General features: G+C 41.1%; 1 protein-coding gene across 3 annotated transcripts in view; it reads right to left on the reverse strand.

The window, feature by feature from the left end:
* Nucleotides 1–16,455, reverse strand: part of MAGI3 (membrane associated guanylate kinase, WW and PDZ domain containing 3) — a 231,851-nt gene that overhangs the window by 25,916 nt on the left and 189,480 nt on the right. For all 3 annotated transcript variants that reach the window (XM_004769827.3, XM_013044408.2, XM_004769829.3), the window contains exons 9-14: nt 13,295–13,483; nt 9,540–10,145; nt 8,258–8,289; nt 6,047–6,203; nt 3,569–3,660; nt 1,471–1,660 (exon numbers count right to left, since the gene is read on the reverse strand). In XM_004769827.3, the coding sequence (XP_004769884.1) occupies nt 1,471–1,660; nt 3,569–3,660; nt 6,047–6,203; nt 8,258–8,289; nt 9,540–10,145; nt 13,295–13,483 (1,266 nt within the window). The remainder of the gene's footprint in view (nt 1–1,470; nt 1,661–3,568; nt 3,661–6,046; nt 6,204–8,257; nt 8,290–9,539; nt 10,146–13,294; nt 13,484–16,455) is intronic.

Below are 16,455 nucleotides of genomic sequence, written 5' to 3' on the forward strand. Positions count from 1 at the left end.
CAGCCAATTCTTCCAGGAGCAGAACAGGTCCTAGGGATCCCCAGCAAGCAGAGACGTAAACTTACATATTTTTTCCCATTCAAGTATGACATCAGAATTCAAGAAATAACACAAGTTAGTTCTAACTGATTTAGAAAAACAGGCAAATTTTGTGTCATAATTTGACATAACTGGAGCCATCATTAACAACAGCCAGAACACACCGCCCCTGAGGAATATCCGTTTAGAAGTGGTCTTTTGACTCAAAATCTACCTGATTCTGAGATTATGTCTTAGAATTTCAACAAAGTGCTGCCAACATCCAATCATTAATGAAAAATAAAGGTTGTTTTTTTGTATAATGTGTGGTCATAATAAATTAGCTAAATGCCTCCAGGAGTATCAAACTACTACAAAACATCTTCATGATGCTCTCCGGGAGAGAGCCAGTCTCTAGTTGTACAACAGCACATTTTTTACCGCATGTGGTTATGTTCTGACTCCAACACAACCGACACAGCATTAAAATCTGTGTGTGTCTTTAAATGTCTGGTTCATAGAAAAACAGGCAGGCCTTTCCTTTGGAAGATGCAATCAAAAACACAGAGCCTCATTTTAAAAAGTAATGCAAATATTCATCAAGTCCACACACCTTCACTGATGTCCGCTCTGTGCCAGGCAGACACTGTTTTATGTGTGGGGGATACAGCAGTTAGCTAAGTGCATCACTGTCCCTACCTCAATGAGGCTCACATTCTTGTGCTACAGGGTTGTCTTTTTAAGATCTTCAAGTGGCAAGAACTCACTTCTAAAATTCCGATGTAACATTCACAAAGCTATTGATGAGGAAAATGTTTTTCCACCCTCATGTAATGGTTTAGACCCTGGGCTCTATAATTAAACTCCCTGTTCTAATCCTGACCCTGCTACTCACCAGTAACGTGTCTCAACTGTTTTGTGGGTAACTGTAAAACACCAGTATTTATATCCTGGTGTCGTAAAGACTAAATAAAAGAATCTGTATGTCTGAGACAGAGTAAGCACTCGATAAACATTTTCTTCTTACTGTTAAATGACATATTAAAAGTACTCAAACAGAAACATTCGGCCCTCTTTGAATATTTAGCAATTCCTCAGGATCCAAAATCTTTTGCTATTCAGCTCAAGGGATCTCTTGATATGACTAAAAAACTGTACTTCTTTTTAAGAAAACAGACTTAACCTGATATTCCCATCTATACCACCACATTGGCAAAATCTGTCAATATGTTAATATGGTCTTAATCAAGAGGCAACAAATTTCTTTCTCTCTTCCGATAGTAGTATTATTTCTGGATCCTTCTGATGTTCCATGACCTCCCATGACGAGGCAGGCCCTGGCTCATCTCGTACACCAAGAAACAAACTAAAGAAACCGCAAAACTGTACAGACAGCACACTAAGTCTCTTTGTTTCTTGATTAGCCTATGAAGCAGGGATGGGCTCACATACCACAGAAGACCTTTCTTCTGACTGTTAGCAGCACGTGGCCATTTCGAGCAGCCGTGGTCATGAGGTCCAAGACTTGTTTGTGAGACTTCCCTTTCACGGGAATCCCATCAATGCACATCAGCTCGTCAGCTGCACGCAGCCTGCCGTCTTTCTCCGCGGCGCCCAGAGGAATGATGGCCCCAATGTAGATCTGATAAGATACCGAAGCGTAGGTTGGTCTCTACAGTGGACTAGGCTCCCCTACGACCCTTAACTATTGAGCTAAAGGCTTCCTAACTCAGTACTATGCAAACCAACACTGTTTTTGCAGTTCAACCATGAACATTTGAGAAAGGCAGTATCTTGGAAAGTGACCATTCTCCAAAAGGGCGTTTCACATAACCCCACTCCGTGATCCCTCCTGGATCTTCAGGGATGCATAAACGCAAGATGGAAAATGCAAAGCTGTTCAATGACTTAAAAAGTGCCACTATCACTTCTACCAATATGACAAAAGACATTAAATTCAGAAAACGCAATTCTGTGGAGTAGCTACTAAAAAGTACAAAAAGTGTACCGAATGCCATCAGCAAAGGTTTTCTATACACTGTTGAGAGCAACTGGGATAATTCTTAAGAAAATCCCATTACATATGGTTACTAGTGGAAATTCAGTATATAAACCCAGAAATATTTCTTGTTCCTAAATCGCAAAGCAGCAGAAATCTCAGGGGAACAGAATGGCCTGAGGTCCACTTACATCGAGGTAAACGGATCTGGCTCATCTTGTTTGCTGGCAATTAGACTACTGTAATTAGGGAATCCTGAATGTTTGGCCTAGATTCAGAGCGGCTAAAACCTGACATTTAAGAGAAGGGTTTCTCCCAAGTTGTTTGATATAAACTCTGAAAATGTTTCAGTCATCATTATACGGATCAACAAGATAGGAAGCATGAAAACAGAACCCCATTCTCCACCAAGAACAGTCAAGCTACTGGATAACCTGCCTGGGGCTTTATTTGTCTCCGATCATTGTTTTAACTATAGCCAATATGGCTAATTAGAACATATGTACAATATATAAATCAACTCTTCTATCCAGAAATAGAAAGAAGCCTATCATTTTTTTTTAAAAGATTTTATTTATTTATTTGACAGAGAGCGATCACAAGTAGGCAAAGACGCAGGCAGAGAGAGAGAGAGGAGGAAGCAGGATCCCCGCTGAGCAGAGAGCCCGATGCGGGACTCGATCCCAGGACCCTGAGATCATGACCTGAGCCGAAGGCAGCGGCTTAACCCACTGAGCCACCCAGGCGCCCCAGAAGCCTATCATTTTAAAAGGTTACTGTTACTCACTTCCAAGCACGATAATAATGTCTTTCTTATATTACACAGAAAAAACTTAAATATGTTCTCCAACTCTACAAAGCACATTACTTCTCTGTCATTCAAACTGAGGGCAAGACTTAAAAATAGAACCTATTACATTTGTCCTCTAAACTTTATGTGAGAATCGTGTATAAAGTTCTAGATTTTTAAATGCTTTACAAACATAACCCTTATGCTTTCTGGACAGAAACATCAATTATTTTATATTTTTCTAGTTTCACAGGTATGGCAGATGAAATGGCAGGTGAAGTACTGAGCATGAAACTGTCAACCCATTAATAAGAGTAAGTGACCAAATAAGCGCGGGCTCACGCCACCTGTTTACGGCGCATTCAGTCAAAGGACAGACTGATGGTGGCAAACAGGATGCTTCTTTCTTAGAGAAGGCAAGGGTCTTAAAATTTAACAAAGGCAAAGGGAAACAGAAATTGAAAATAAGCTGTAGGTACATAGAGAAGGACAGAAATTGATTACTGCCCCACTGACAGCGGACATATTCAATTCCTGCCTTCAGTTCTAGCCTCCGCCACACCAAGATAACTGAGAGACCCCCCCACCCCCGCCACACTAACAGATATGCAGTTCTTCCTCTCATTCTGGAGATGCTTACAGGAAACAAAATCATAAAAAAAAAAAAAAAGAAAAAGAGAGAGAACAAAAGCACCATATTCTACTGAACAGCCACCCACAATTTCATAGGAATGGCCAAATTCTGACGTATGTGAACTTACAGACTGGTCGGGTCCCTCTCCTCCCAGGACCCGGAAGCCAAATCCTGACTCCTGTTTCCGAAGAAAAACGTCCAAGTCCTTGGTATTTGGTGCTAAGAAAAATCAGAAAAATAGAAAAATAAATACAAAAATCAAAATGCTTTGATTTACTTAAAAAGGATTATAATAAAACAGTGCAATTATTTAGTAGGATCATAGTATCGAGTTCAACGAACTATAACTTCAGAACTCTCTGGTAGGTGAAAACTTACACAAGAACATACCACTACATACTAGTACCAAAAAAAAAAAAAAAATCAATTCTAAGTCTTTATTTTCAGCTCTAAACAAAACTTTGTATGGCAAGTGCTCAGGAACATTTCCACTTCCATTATGCTGCCATTAAATCCTAATGGTTTCAAATCCGTGTTGTGATATTAAGTGCAGAATCATCCAATTTAAGTTTGATGTTTGATAGGTACAAATTACCTAAATTAACATTTGGACAAATACTAGGAAAAGAGAGTCCGTACAATGCCTTAATTCTACTACTAAACTAATATCTTTGCTTCTGAAAAGCATTCCATATTTGCTTAGCCTAATTTTGCAAATGGTTATAATTTTAAAAGGAAATAATGATCGCTAACACCTATCATTAGCCCCATTTTCTAGCTGTGGAAGCTGAGGCCTAGCTAAGTGGTCCAGTGTCGGCAGCAAGTAAACGCAAGAGCTAAGATTTCAAGTCCAGGCTCTTCACCCACCCTATCCCGCGCCCCAACGGCAGGTTGCATTCATCAGAATATTATGTCTGGAAAAACCTACTTCATAAATAAAATAATTTGATCTTCAAGAAAATATTAATGTTATTCATAAGCAAGAAGTGTTTGCTAGAAACCTGGGGAGAGATATAAAAATTAAGGTATCGGACAGGGTAAATCTTGATAATGTTTCTTAGAAGCAGTCTCTTTTAAGAAATGAATCCTATTAGAATTACCGAACTTTAGGGATAAAAGACTCTGGAGCCCAACTCAGTTACTTTACAGATGTGGCCCAAAGATGAAGGCCCAAAGTATAGTGTCCACCAATACTAAGAATATACCAGCCTATCAATGGCAAGTCAGAAGAAAGGGATTCTCCATAGTTCTATTAATTCAAATTATTGCTTTGCTGTATTTGCCTCTGGTTTCCATCTTTCTGAATATGGCCTGGGCCTATCAAGATACAGATCGGGGGGGGCACCTGGGTGGCTCAGTGGGTTAAAGCCTCTGCCTTCGGCTCAGGTCATGACCCCAGGGTCATGGGATCGAGCTCCGCGTGGGGCTCTCTGCTCGGCGGTGAGCCTGCTCCCCCCACCCCAAAACACACACTCTGCCTGCCTCTCCGCCTACTTGTGATCTCTCTCTGTCAAATAAATAAATAAAATCTTAAAAAAAAAAAAAAGATACAGATCGGGAATTGGTTAAATATGAAGCCGATTATACATAATATTTCTACCTGTGTACACAGTTTCCAAGGCAGATTTAGATTTCTCAGAAACAAATTAATTTGGAAAAAATTAAGCCTACATAATCTGCAATTTTACTCTGGAAAACATTCTTCATTTTAAACAAATGAGCACCAAACTGAATTTCTGCCTTCTGCATGCTCCCCGCTCATCACCTCTCAGCTGAGCTCCTCTGAGCTAAGTCTACGCTGGTCTCCTCCTCAGGCTGCACACTTTCTGACTCACCACCCCTCACACCCCTGCCAGGAAAATCTCCGAAATACAAGTCCAAGACGATCACCCCTACCTACAGTGAAACCACTGCTCGGCTCTCTATCCTTTCTATGATGGACTCCAGCTTCCTCAGAGCGGCCTCCCCTGCCCTCCCCAACCCTCCCTCCCCAGCCTGCTGGCTCCTGCTCCCCCGCCCTTTGGTTTCTGGTGCCAACTGGACCCAGCCGAACTCGGCTACTTGCAGAACCCAGGCTGTGCAAGGTCAACATGCAAAGGTTATTCCTGCTTTCTTTCCCTTTCTCTCTGCCTCATAAATACCTCTTCGTCTTTGAAGACGTGGTTCTGGCTTAACTTGCCACGTGAAGCAGTATCTGATGCTTCCTGCCACCCCCACTGGTAAACTGATCATCTCCTCCTTTGGGTCCCAGTGAGACTCATCTGGACTCATTTAGACAGACTTCTCTGATTACATATTTGTCTTTTCCAATCAGGGCTAATCATCTGTTTGGGCGCAGGGCCTGCAGAACCTATTTATCTCCCTACTCCCATCACCTACAACCATGTTAGGTAGACAGTAGGCACTTTATCCCTGGTTTTGAAAAAAAAAAAATGGATGAATGAATGTTGAATATAAATGGAAGAAGCCCAGAGTCAAATGAAAACTGGGAGGAAGGAACAAACAGCTTTACAATACGGTTTTGAAAGCTTTATAATCCCAGTTTTTTAGAAAACTCAAATTGATTTTGTCGCATGCTTTCCTGAAATAGTCCACAACTACTTACGTTTATCTTCGTATAAAGTCTTAGATTTCAGGTAGACCTCAGAAGGATCCAATTTCGGGGATCCTGACCTGATAATGCTGGGTGGAAAAGGCATAGGCTGGGGAATGGGCTCATTTATGGCCTCCAAACTTCCTGAATTTTCCTTTTTATCTGTTTTCTGAAATGGAAAAGGGCCTTACTTAGTATTTTAGAAAACCAGATGGCTGATTAGTTCATAAAACTATTGTGCGAACCGGGTGTGTCAAGGGATGACAGGTGGGCGGGGGTGGGGCAGGTGCAGGGTCAAAGCCACGGCGTCTTTGCAGCCTTGCAGGAATCTACCTTCATAGCGGTGTGCACTTTGTCAAAACATATTTAACTTAAACTAGAAAAGATTTATACTGCCGTCAACTGAAGGGTCTGAATTAGTCCTAAGTTTACACGATCTTGCCCTTTTCTCCAGCCCCAAGACACGAACGGAGTTTGGGAAGAAGGTGGGCAGGGACATAAGCCAGGGCAGCAGCATGCGGCGGGGGGGGGGGGCTCCCGAGCGAAGAGCCCCATGAAGCTCTAGATCCGCCCCACCTCCCCACTCACTCTATTTAATTCCCGGGGCAGATGTTTGAGATGCCGCTCTCTCTCAGAAAATGGGGTCAGAGGAGTTACCTCTAATGTGGGCTATAAAGGGGACACTATGCAAACCCCGCATGGCCAGTTCAAACACAGGAAGGAAAAACGCACCGTGCGGGGCAGTCCAGTGAGGGCAAAGGGGACCTAATTATGTTTGTACGTTTCCCATTCTTTCCCAAAATAATAGCCAGGCAATGTGACTTAATAAAATTTGGGTTGGGGGGGATATCCAATAGACAGCCCGAGAAAATAAATACGGTTTTGAGAACAGCCCGTTCTGCATTCTTGTGGAGGGAGGCAGATTATGGATGTCTGAGGTAAAATTACAAACGCGGACTAGGATGCAGGAGCAGCGGCAGCTTATTGGGGAGTGGGGTGAGGACGGCCACTACAAAGTGCTCTCCCAGTGTCACTGACCCAGCCCCCCTGTCGGGAGGCAGGACAACGACAGCAGCCGCCTCCCCTCTCCCTGGCATGTCCTGGGGATCTGTCAGAGCAGCACCAGGCCAGCAGTCATAAAGCATTAGGGTCACCTAGTGGCGCTGGCAGCCACTATGAAATAGAATGGTAGCACAGGAATTCAAAACAATGACCAGAGAAACACAGGGAAACACAGTGCCATTTTAACTACACAGGCTGAAAAAGCACTTCTGTTCACACTGGTTGTTAAGTGGTGCCATCTACAGAAGTACGGAATGTGGCTTTCCTTTTGAGCCATAAGACAGCAAATTTGTAGAGGATCTTAATGGGTGAACTAGAAAGAATTCACCCATTTTCTATCAGACAGTGTTTCCTTTAATAGCCTACGGTGGATGGTTAAGGAAGCCCATCTTTCCATTGCGAGATGACAGGCGCCCAATCGAGCAAACTAGATCTAAATTAGGACTTTATACATGATCGTCTTCATAGCCACACCCACGTAATGTGGGTATTTCGGCAGCTACACATCTGCCCCCAGCACACTTTCTTTCCTGGCACTGTTTGCTGTACCCTTTTTTAGGTCTTCTTTGCTATACGGCTCCCTAAATAGGCTACTCAGTTCTTCAGAAGAATGATAAAGAAAACACTGTTTCAAGTCTCACAGCCTATCAATTTGATGACAAGCAAGTTGAGCAGAGGCCACAGTTACTCTGGAAAGTCTTGCTCAGTCCACTGTGAGAACGTAATCTCACGATGGGTGTTTACTGTCCCCAGGAAATGACGTGAAGCTCTCACTGCTCTTTGGGCGTCAGGAGAAGATGTCCCAGGTTTCATTCTCTGCCCTCACCTGTAGCCACTTCCTCCCCCTTGCTCCTCTGAAACACCAAGAGAGCAGAAGGACTCTAAGTGGGCACATTGATGTCTTCCGGCTGCACCATTGAGAGGGCAGGGCTACTGGCAGTACAGGCCATTAGCATTCGGGAGACACACTTAACCAGGAAAGCCCACCTCCTCTCTAACTCACAGGCTTCCCCAGAGTCTCTGACACAAGCCCAGGGCAGGATGCCTCCTCACTTCTCCCAGGGGTAATCACCAGCACCAAGTGCTGTTCTTATGGAGGGGGCCCCCCGCATCTCTCTCGCCGTGTTGGGAAGAAGCATGTGAGGACCACTGTATACTCACCATTTTGGCAGTTTTGGTTGGTGAAGGAGGACCTTAAAAAAAAATGAGCCAAATTTTAAAAACAGAGGAAGCATTTCCAGATCACACTTATGATAAAACTAGCTTCGACTTTAGTAGGCTAGTAACTCTATGGCTGACACCTGCTGTATGCCAGGTGTTGTACGGATATTATCTCACTTCATTTTCGTGCCAATCCCAAGGTGTAAGTGTTACTACCACTGTATATATCAGGTCAACAAAGATTACATTACTTCCTCATACCACAGAACACGTAGCAAGGCAGGAAACTGACATTAGGCCTGACACCAAACCCTGGTCTTTTTGTTATATGTGCTGAAAATGTGGCTAATTCTCCAGCCCTCCCACAGAGATCCTCCCCTTACTCTGAGCACATTCTACTGCCTCACCCAGAGAAGAAACAAAAATAGTTCCAAGTAATGAGGAAATTCAAAAACATCCCAGTGAAGTTAAACTACCCATTTGGCTCAAAAATGAAAACTAAAAGCCAGAGAGAGAAGTGGGAAGGGCTAAATTTTATTCTTAAAAATACTAATCATTCATAGGTAGGGATTTAAGAAGGCCCATCAAAATGCAACTTGATGGTTAGTCCTTGGACCTGGATTTACGCCTGCAAGCAGTGCAAGTCAGCTGATGACCTTGGAAAACAAAAATTGTATTTCTCTCACACGAGGACTGCGGGGTTTGAATAACATTTACAGACCGATACTAAAGCTTCCGAGAAAAGCTTCGTGAGCACGCGTGCTCATGATTGCTTCACAAAACAGATTTTTTTGTTCTGTACAATATTTTGTTGTCCATTTTTGCTTATTCACAGAGACACTAGCTCTTTCCAAACATCCCTGGTACATCACAGAGGCCCAGATGAAGAACCACCAGTGGAAAGCGTCAATTTCTACTACTGCCATCGACAGAGAAAATGAAATTAAGAGGATATATTTCATCTGAAGTAGCACAATGCTGTGACTCTTTCTAATCACTAAAACCATAAATTCAGATTTTAAAAAGAATATACAGGGAAGAAAATCCATAACAGACAGGAATGAAACCACTAATAACTAAAAAAAAAAAAAAAAAAAAAAAAAAAAAAAACCTGCTGCCAAAAATACTGCTTATGGAAGCAGTCAGACAGAACCTTAAGGAAAAGGCACACTAATTACCAGTTAAGTCTGCTGGGAGAAAAGAGATTCTGCCATGGAAGGAAGGATGATTAACAGAGATAAATGCACAAACAGTGAAGATTTTTCCTTGTGCTTTTACTCACCTCCTCTTAGGATAAGCAACGGTACATCTGCACCTACTGGAAACTGCTTTAGCACCTCTACCACTTGGAGATGTGTTAAATTCTGCACATTTTGATGGTAAATTTCCTTAATTATATCCCCTTTCTGGAGGCCTTGACACCACTGACTATCCAGTATCATTTTGACCTTCTGTCCTGTTGGGCTGTCAGCAATTGCAAACCCAAAGCCTTTGGGGCCCTTAATCAGAGGGATAGTCACTAGTTCAGGCTGGGAGCCGCCTGATGATGCCAGGGATGCTCGCTGCTCGCTCAGATCCGATGGTCCATTGAGACGGTCACTGATCAAGGTGGGTCCTGGTTTTCCATTCTGGTCCAGGACCACGGCTCCTGACTTAAAATCCTGAGTATTCATGCAAGTCTCTCCCTTGGTTAATGACTGTCCATTGATGACAGGAGTAGCAGCAACAATGTCCACAACAGGATCTTCATTGTCATCAGGAAGTGGATAACCACGGCATAGAGTGAGGTTGACATACTGATTGACAGGTACCAACTGAAACATCTGGACAACATCGGCATGGGTGTGACCAAGGACACAGTTGCCATTGATGTCTACAATAACATCACCTGTTAAGACACGTGTTAAAAATATTAAAACCACCAGGTAAGTTAATGTTTTGTTGGGGTAGGGTGGAACAAAAATAAACTCATCATCTAAATTTGAATTCTGAAAACCTCTTACTATTCATTAACTGCTGAAAAGATAGATTTTGAACACAGACACATCATTCTCCCTTCTGTGGTTCTTATCTAAAAAAAAATATGAATGTATGAAACCTTAATTATCTTTGCGGCAAAGAGTTATGACCTCAAGCTCAAGGGAATCATTTGAAAAATAACTGTGAATTCATACAGTCATTGTTAGTATATCCTCTGTGTCATACCTAAGCGGCCACACAAAGCAAGGCTCATGGCAGTAGGTATTCAGTCCACAGACAAGGAGCAAATAACTCCATCAGCTACTCGTACAAACAGGTGATCTTTCTTTTATTTTTTTTTAATTAAATTATTTATTTTCAGAAAAACAGTATTCATTATTTTTTCACCACACCCAGTGCTCCATGCAATCCGTGCACTCTATAATACCCACAACCTGGTACCCCAACCTCCCACTGCCCCCCCGCCACCTCAAACCCCTCAGATTGTTTTTCAGAGTCCATAGTCTCTCATGATTCACCTCCCCTTCCAATTTACCCCAACTCCCTTCTCCTCTCTAACACCCCTTGTCCTCCATGCTATTTGTTATGCTCCACTAATAAGTAAAACCATATGATAGTTGACTCTCTCTGCTGGACTTATTTCACTCAGCATAATCTCTTCCAGTCCCGTCCATGTTGCTACAAAAGTTGGGTATTCATCCTTTCTGATGGAGGCATAATACTCCATAGTGTATATGGACCACATCTTCCTTATCCATTCGTGTGTTGAAGGGCATCTTGGTTCTTTCCATAGTTTGGCGACCGTGGTCATTGCTGCTATAAACATTGGCGTACAGATGGCCCTTCTTTTCACGACATCTGTATCTTTGGGGTAAATACCCAGGAGTGCAATTGCAGGGTCATAGGGAAGTTCTATTTTTAATTTCTTGAGGAATCTCCACACTGTTCTCCAAAGAGGCTGCACCAACTTGCATTCCCACCAACAGTGTAAGAGGGTTCCCCTTTCTCCACATCCTCTCCAACACATGTTGTTTCCTGTCTTGCTAATTTTGGCCATTCTAACTGGTGTAAGGTGATATCTCAATGTGGTTTTAATTTTAATCTCCCTGAGGGCTAGTGATGATGAACACAAACAGGTGATCTTTCAATACCACCTTCTGGTTCTTGATTTTAAGAGGCTAGTAATTACAGAGGCCAATTAATTACTTAAAATTAAAAATTCATTCTAGTTTGAAAAATGTAGGGCTGAAGATTACAATCATGTACATTATGAATGTATGTCCCTTTGGCATCTTTCTCAGTCTTAATTGTACAGATTTTCAATTTATCCTAATTTCAGATTTTGAAAGGAGAAACAAGTGTCAAGTGAATCCAACACAAGTAAAGAACGTATTATTTAAGACGCAGAAAAGTCAGCTAAACACGTTCTTGTAGAAATTGTTTTTGCTTTTCTGATTTTACATTATTATGACCACTTTGTGGCACAGTCATTACTCTATGACATTCATCAGTGGTGAATTTTTTTTTTAATGCAGTCTTAACTTTAAAAACCTGCCCTCTAATGTCTCATCCATTTGCTGCTTTTATTTGAATATGATTATTTAAAAGGTTATTGCCAAATACAGGTGCTTTAATTTGTTCTGATTGCATGTAGGCTCAAAAAAAATCAACATAAATGGTATTTAAAACAAACGTTAAAGTGTGCAGAAATGTGTTTCATAATGTAAGACGACACAGAGATCAGACTAATAAGAAACAAAGTTTGGACTTTCCCTTCCCTGGTAAGTTTCCAGAATTTCCATGGAAGTACTGTATTGCTATACAAATTAGACATCAGTTTTAGACAAATCTGCATCTCTATTATGAAACCCTGACAACACATCCAAATGCTACCAAATGTGTTTTGTGGACAAAATGTTAAAAGAAAAAAAAAGGGCAAAACTGAGAGCTTAAAAATTTTGACTAGTGATTTTACTCTCTAGTTTTTTAATCTCATGAAGTCAGAAGAGCACAAATCATTTTTCTTGTAACTTCTGATTATTTTAACTTTTCTTGTTTTAAGTCTTAAGTCTCTTGCTTTTAGCTTCCAGTTTTAAGTCTTAAATGGGAAAGCAAAATATGAGAGATGCCTATCCTAAATGAAAATAAGTTGGTATGTGCCATCAAAAATACTATGGCAACTGAATTGTTCAAAAGCAGGGACACATTTGCTTTAGCAAACAGTCTAAGAAGGGACCTTAGCGGCAGAGTAACATCCTTCTGGGAAAGAGTGCTTAAGCCTCCCTCGTAACTGTAACCATTCTTGAACTTCCTCTTACCCCCTCAGCCATAAAAACTGTCAGCCATATAAAAATATCTAATAATTAGCAAGTAAAGACTTTGGGAAAACTATATAAAAGACAAATTTATATGGCTCTGTGCAAACAGTAATTTCATGTTGACAACTCTTAACATCAGAGTTTAATTTTACTAACAACCAGTAAGACTAAGGAAGCAAAACCCAAACCAAATCAAACAAAACAAAACTGGGGAAAAAATCATGGGACATCATTTGTTCCCCATCACTATAAACATCACAGTGGGTCATTTTTCAGGAAAGATTATAGGTACATGTTAGATAGCTCCCAAAGTACCCTACATCATCGAAGAAAAACAGCCAAACAGTTCTCTGAGATGCTTAATCAGACTTTATCTTAGCACACTGGAGAAGTTATCTCGAGATGATACAAATTACTCAAAAAAATCAATACCCTTAATATGCTTTCTCAAGATGTACACTTGCTTTACAAAAAATGTCCCTCCCTCAAAACGAGTATGCACTGAATTTAGAGGATAAACTATTTTATCCTCTAAAATAGGGAGGACTCTCCCTCCCCAGCTGTATAATCTAGTTCTCCATGTATATAAATGGTATGTACAATATATGCATATATAGTTATTAAATATGTAAATACATATTTATCGTATGTCAGTTTTGTAAGAATATCTGTAAATGAAACCTCCGTAGTTCTTACTATACTACCACTGCTCTTCAAACCATCCTGAGAAATTCCTTACCTGGTGCAATTTTCCCATCCTGAGCTGCAGGACCATCTTTCAGCACATTTTTTACTTGCAGGAATTCATCCGGCCTGTCTCCACCAATAATGGTAAAGCCAAATCCCATCGTGCTTTTCTTCAGCGATGCTCGGATAAGGATGCCTTTCAGCTGGGATGGATCTCGAGTAAAGTGGGATTTTTCCATGTCTGCACCAAAACGAGAAATGGGTTTGAGAACAAAAATAAAAACAATGAACATGGCCCTCAGAGTCAACTTTAAGAGAGTCTATGTAACTTAAATATAATAAACCATAAAGGGATGCACATTAGAAAGAATCTAATGTTATGAAACCGAATTTAACTTCATAAACTACGAAAAAAAAACCCAAAAAACCAAAAACAAAAAACCTTAGCCAGTGACTCCAGGCATCTCTTACAGGACTTCTCTATGTTATCTGAAAGGTAAAAGCATGTACTTTATCAACCCCTCATTGCTTTGTTTATTCATACTTTTTCTCAACCCAAAGAGTCCTTCATATGAAGTCAAAATATGCACCTGCGGGATAACCTTTATTATTAAATTCCTGAGAGTCTTAGACACCATTCAGCGGTACATTTCATTTAAATAAACATCTACTGAGCTCTACTGAGAAAACACTATTCTGGGAGGATGAAGGCAATGGCTACACACTTATGAAAAAGAATATACTGAGATACACTGAGAACTTTTTATAATTCACAACTCGGGCTTCCTGCAGCCTTCACTTTGTATCTGATGAAGGCATGAATTCCTAAACTATCAGTAAATAGCTTCACCTTTCTTTCCCTTTTACTCATGTTTAGTGAATACTCTGGGAAGGAAACAAACAGCTCCATTGAAAAGCCCATTTTTGGAGGTTTCCTCAGATGATCCTAAAACTGAAATTGATCCGTATTGGCAAATAATGAATTTATACAGCTCCTTCTCCTTCCCCTCCTCTCCTCTCTGGCTGCATTTGGGCACTTTTGAGAACCGTGAAAAGATCTAATTGTGCAATTAATAACTTACAAAGCATTGTTTAAATTAACTTCTAAAAAGATGGCCTAACATTTGTTGCCAAATATTTAATAGTTTTATTGAGATATAATCACATATGATAATTGAGCCACTTAAAGTGTGCCAGTCAACGCTGTGCAATCATCACCTAATTTTAGGAACCCATGCGGGTTAGTAGCCACTCCCCAGGTCTCTCTCACCTGCATTCACATACCCTAGTGTTAGGCAATCACTGAATTGATTATTGTCTTCACCTCTGCCCAATTTGGACATTTCATATAAATGGAGTCATGGACTATATGATCTTTTGAATGATTTCTTTCACTGAGTATCATGTTTTTGAGGTTCATCTGGGTTTTAGCATGTATGAGGACTTTATTCCTTTATACTTCCAAGTAATATTTCACTGTAGGGATATATCCCGTTTTACTTATCTGTTTCTCAGTAGATTGACAGCTGGGTTGTTTCCACTTTCTGACCATTAGGAGTGATGCTGTTATGACCATTCACGTACAAGGCTTTGTGTGCACATACACTGTCATGCCTCTTCTGTATATACTAGGACTGGAAGGGCAGCAGTTGCCATAAACTTAAGAGTAACTATGTATAACGTTTTGAAAAACTGCCACACTTTTCCAAAGAGGCTGCACCATTTTCTATTTCTACTGGCATCTATGAGGGTTCTGACACTGGTTACTGTGTGCTTTCTGGTTCCAGCTACTCTAGTGAGCATGAGTGGTATCCTGCTGTGGTTTGGGTGCTCATTTCCCTAAGGACTTCAATCAACACAGATGACCTGTTTCATACAGAGCTCACACTCAGCACTGTATTGAGCCCAGAGTTATTTGTGGATAGCTGCTGCTGCCCCTCTTAGCAAAGGTTTTTTTTGTTTTGTTTTGTTTTAAAGATTTTATCTATTTGTCAGAGAGAGAGAGAGCTCAAGCAGGAGGAGCAGCAGAGGCAAGCCTCCTTCCTGCTCAGTAGGGAGCCCAATGTAGGATTCGATCCCAGGACCCTGGGATCATGACCTGAGCCAAAGGCAGATGCTTAATGACTGAACCACCCAGGTGCCCTTAGCAAAGGGTTTTAAGAGGTACACCTTAAAGCCTGTTACCAATCAGAAAAGAGTCATCTTTGGAGCTGCCCCATATGGCAACAGGGACTGGCAGTGTAAACGGTTCCCTCCAGAGGTAGGGTGTCCTGAAGATACTGACTAAAGTAGGCTTGTGGTGGGAGTAGGTCTACTGACATGGTCCCCACCCCATCTGTGTGTGTGTGTGTGTGTCTGTGGAAGGTTTCCTGTTCTTCTCTCTCGACCTCTCGTTTTTAAACTAGACTGCTTTAAAAAGAAGACTAAATAAAGGTGGCCTTTGGTACAAGAAAAAGAAAACTTCTCCCAGTTCTACTGATCTCTTCTAAATAAAAGTACTTGACACAAAACAAATAAATAAAATAAAGAAAGGCAAGAAGAAAGAAAGAAAGAGGGAAAATCCACTATTTTGGGCTTCTCAAAGTGGGGAACTAGACTCCAGAGGGCAGTAGACACTATTTTGGGAGGCCTCTCCGAGCTTGGCCAGCAAGCCTGTTCCTGGTCATCTCTCTGTGCACTGCTGAGCTGAGCTCTTGTTCAGCCTCTGACATTCCAAGTAGCCATCTGTCTCTGAACGAAATAGTGCTTTAAAAAAAATTATTCAACACATTCAAAGCCTATTCAGTCGTGTAAGCTGATTACGACTGCCCACTGGGGGTTGCCTCCCAGGTTGTGGACCAGATCATCTGCTTAATGACTGTGTACACAAGCAATTGAGGACAAGATCTAATGAAATGTACCTTTCTCACTTTTAACTATGATACTTCAAATATTGTGATACTTCTGGTGAGCTATGTCATGCTCTAGTCCTCGTGAACACTGGAATAAGAATAACATTTGCCTCCTATGGGCAAAACTAGAAAATCAGCATAGGACACATGAGATTCAGATGTGCAAACATTAGAAGGGGGAGAAGGCAGCTCTAGCTAATACCTAATTTTGAAACTATGAATAAAACAGCCAAAGCTAATGACAAGTTGGTCAGAATTAGGTCTTGTCAGAATTAAACACAGAGAATAAGAAAAGCACAAAGGAACGGTGTTTGATTCTAAA

This window comes from Mustela putorius, unplaced genomic scaffold (genome assembly GCF_011764305.1).
Source record: "Mustela putorius furo isolate JIRA1106 unplaced genomic scaffold, ASM1176430v1.1 tig00000585_pilon_pilon_pilon, whole genome shotgun sequence".
In the NCBI taxonomy this organism is placed as follows: Eukaryota; Metazoa; Chordata; class Mammalia; order Carnivora; family Mustelidae; genus Mustela; species Mustela putorius.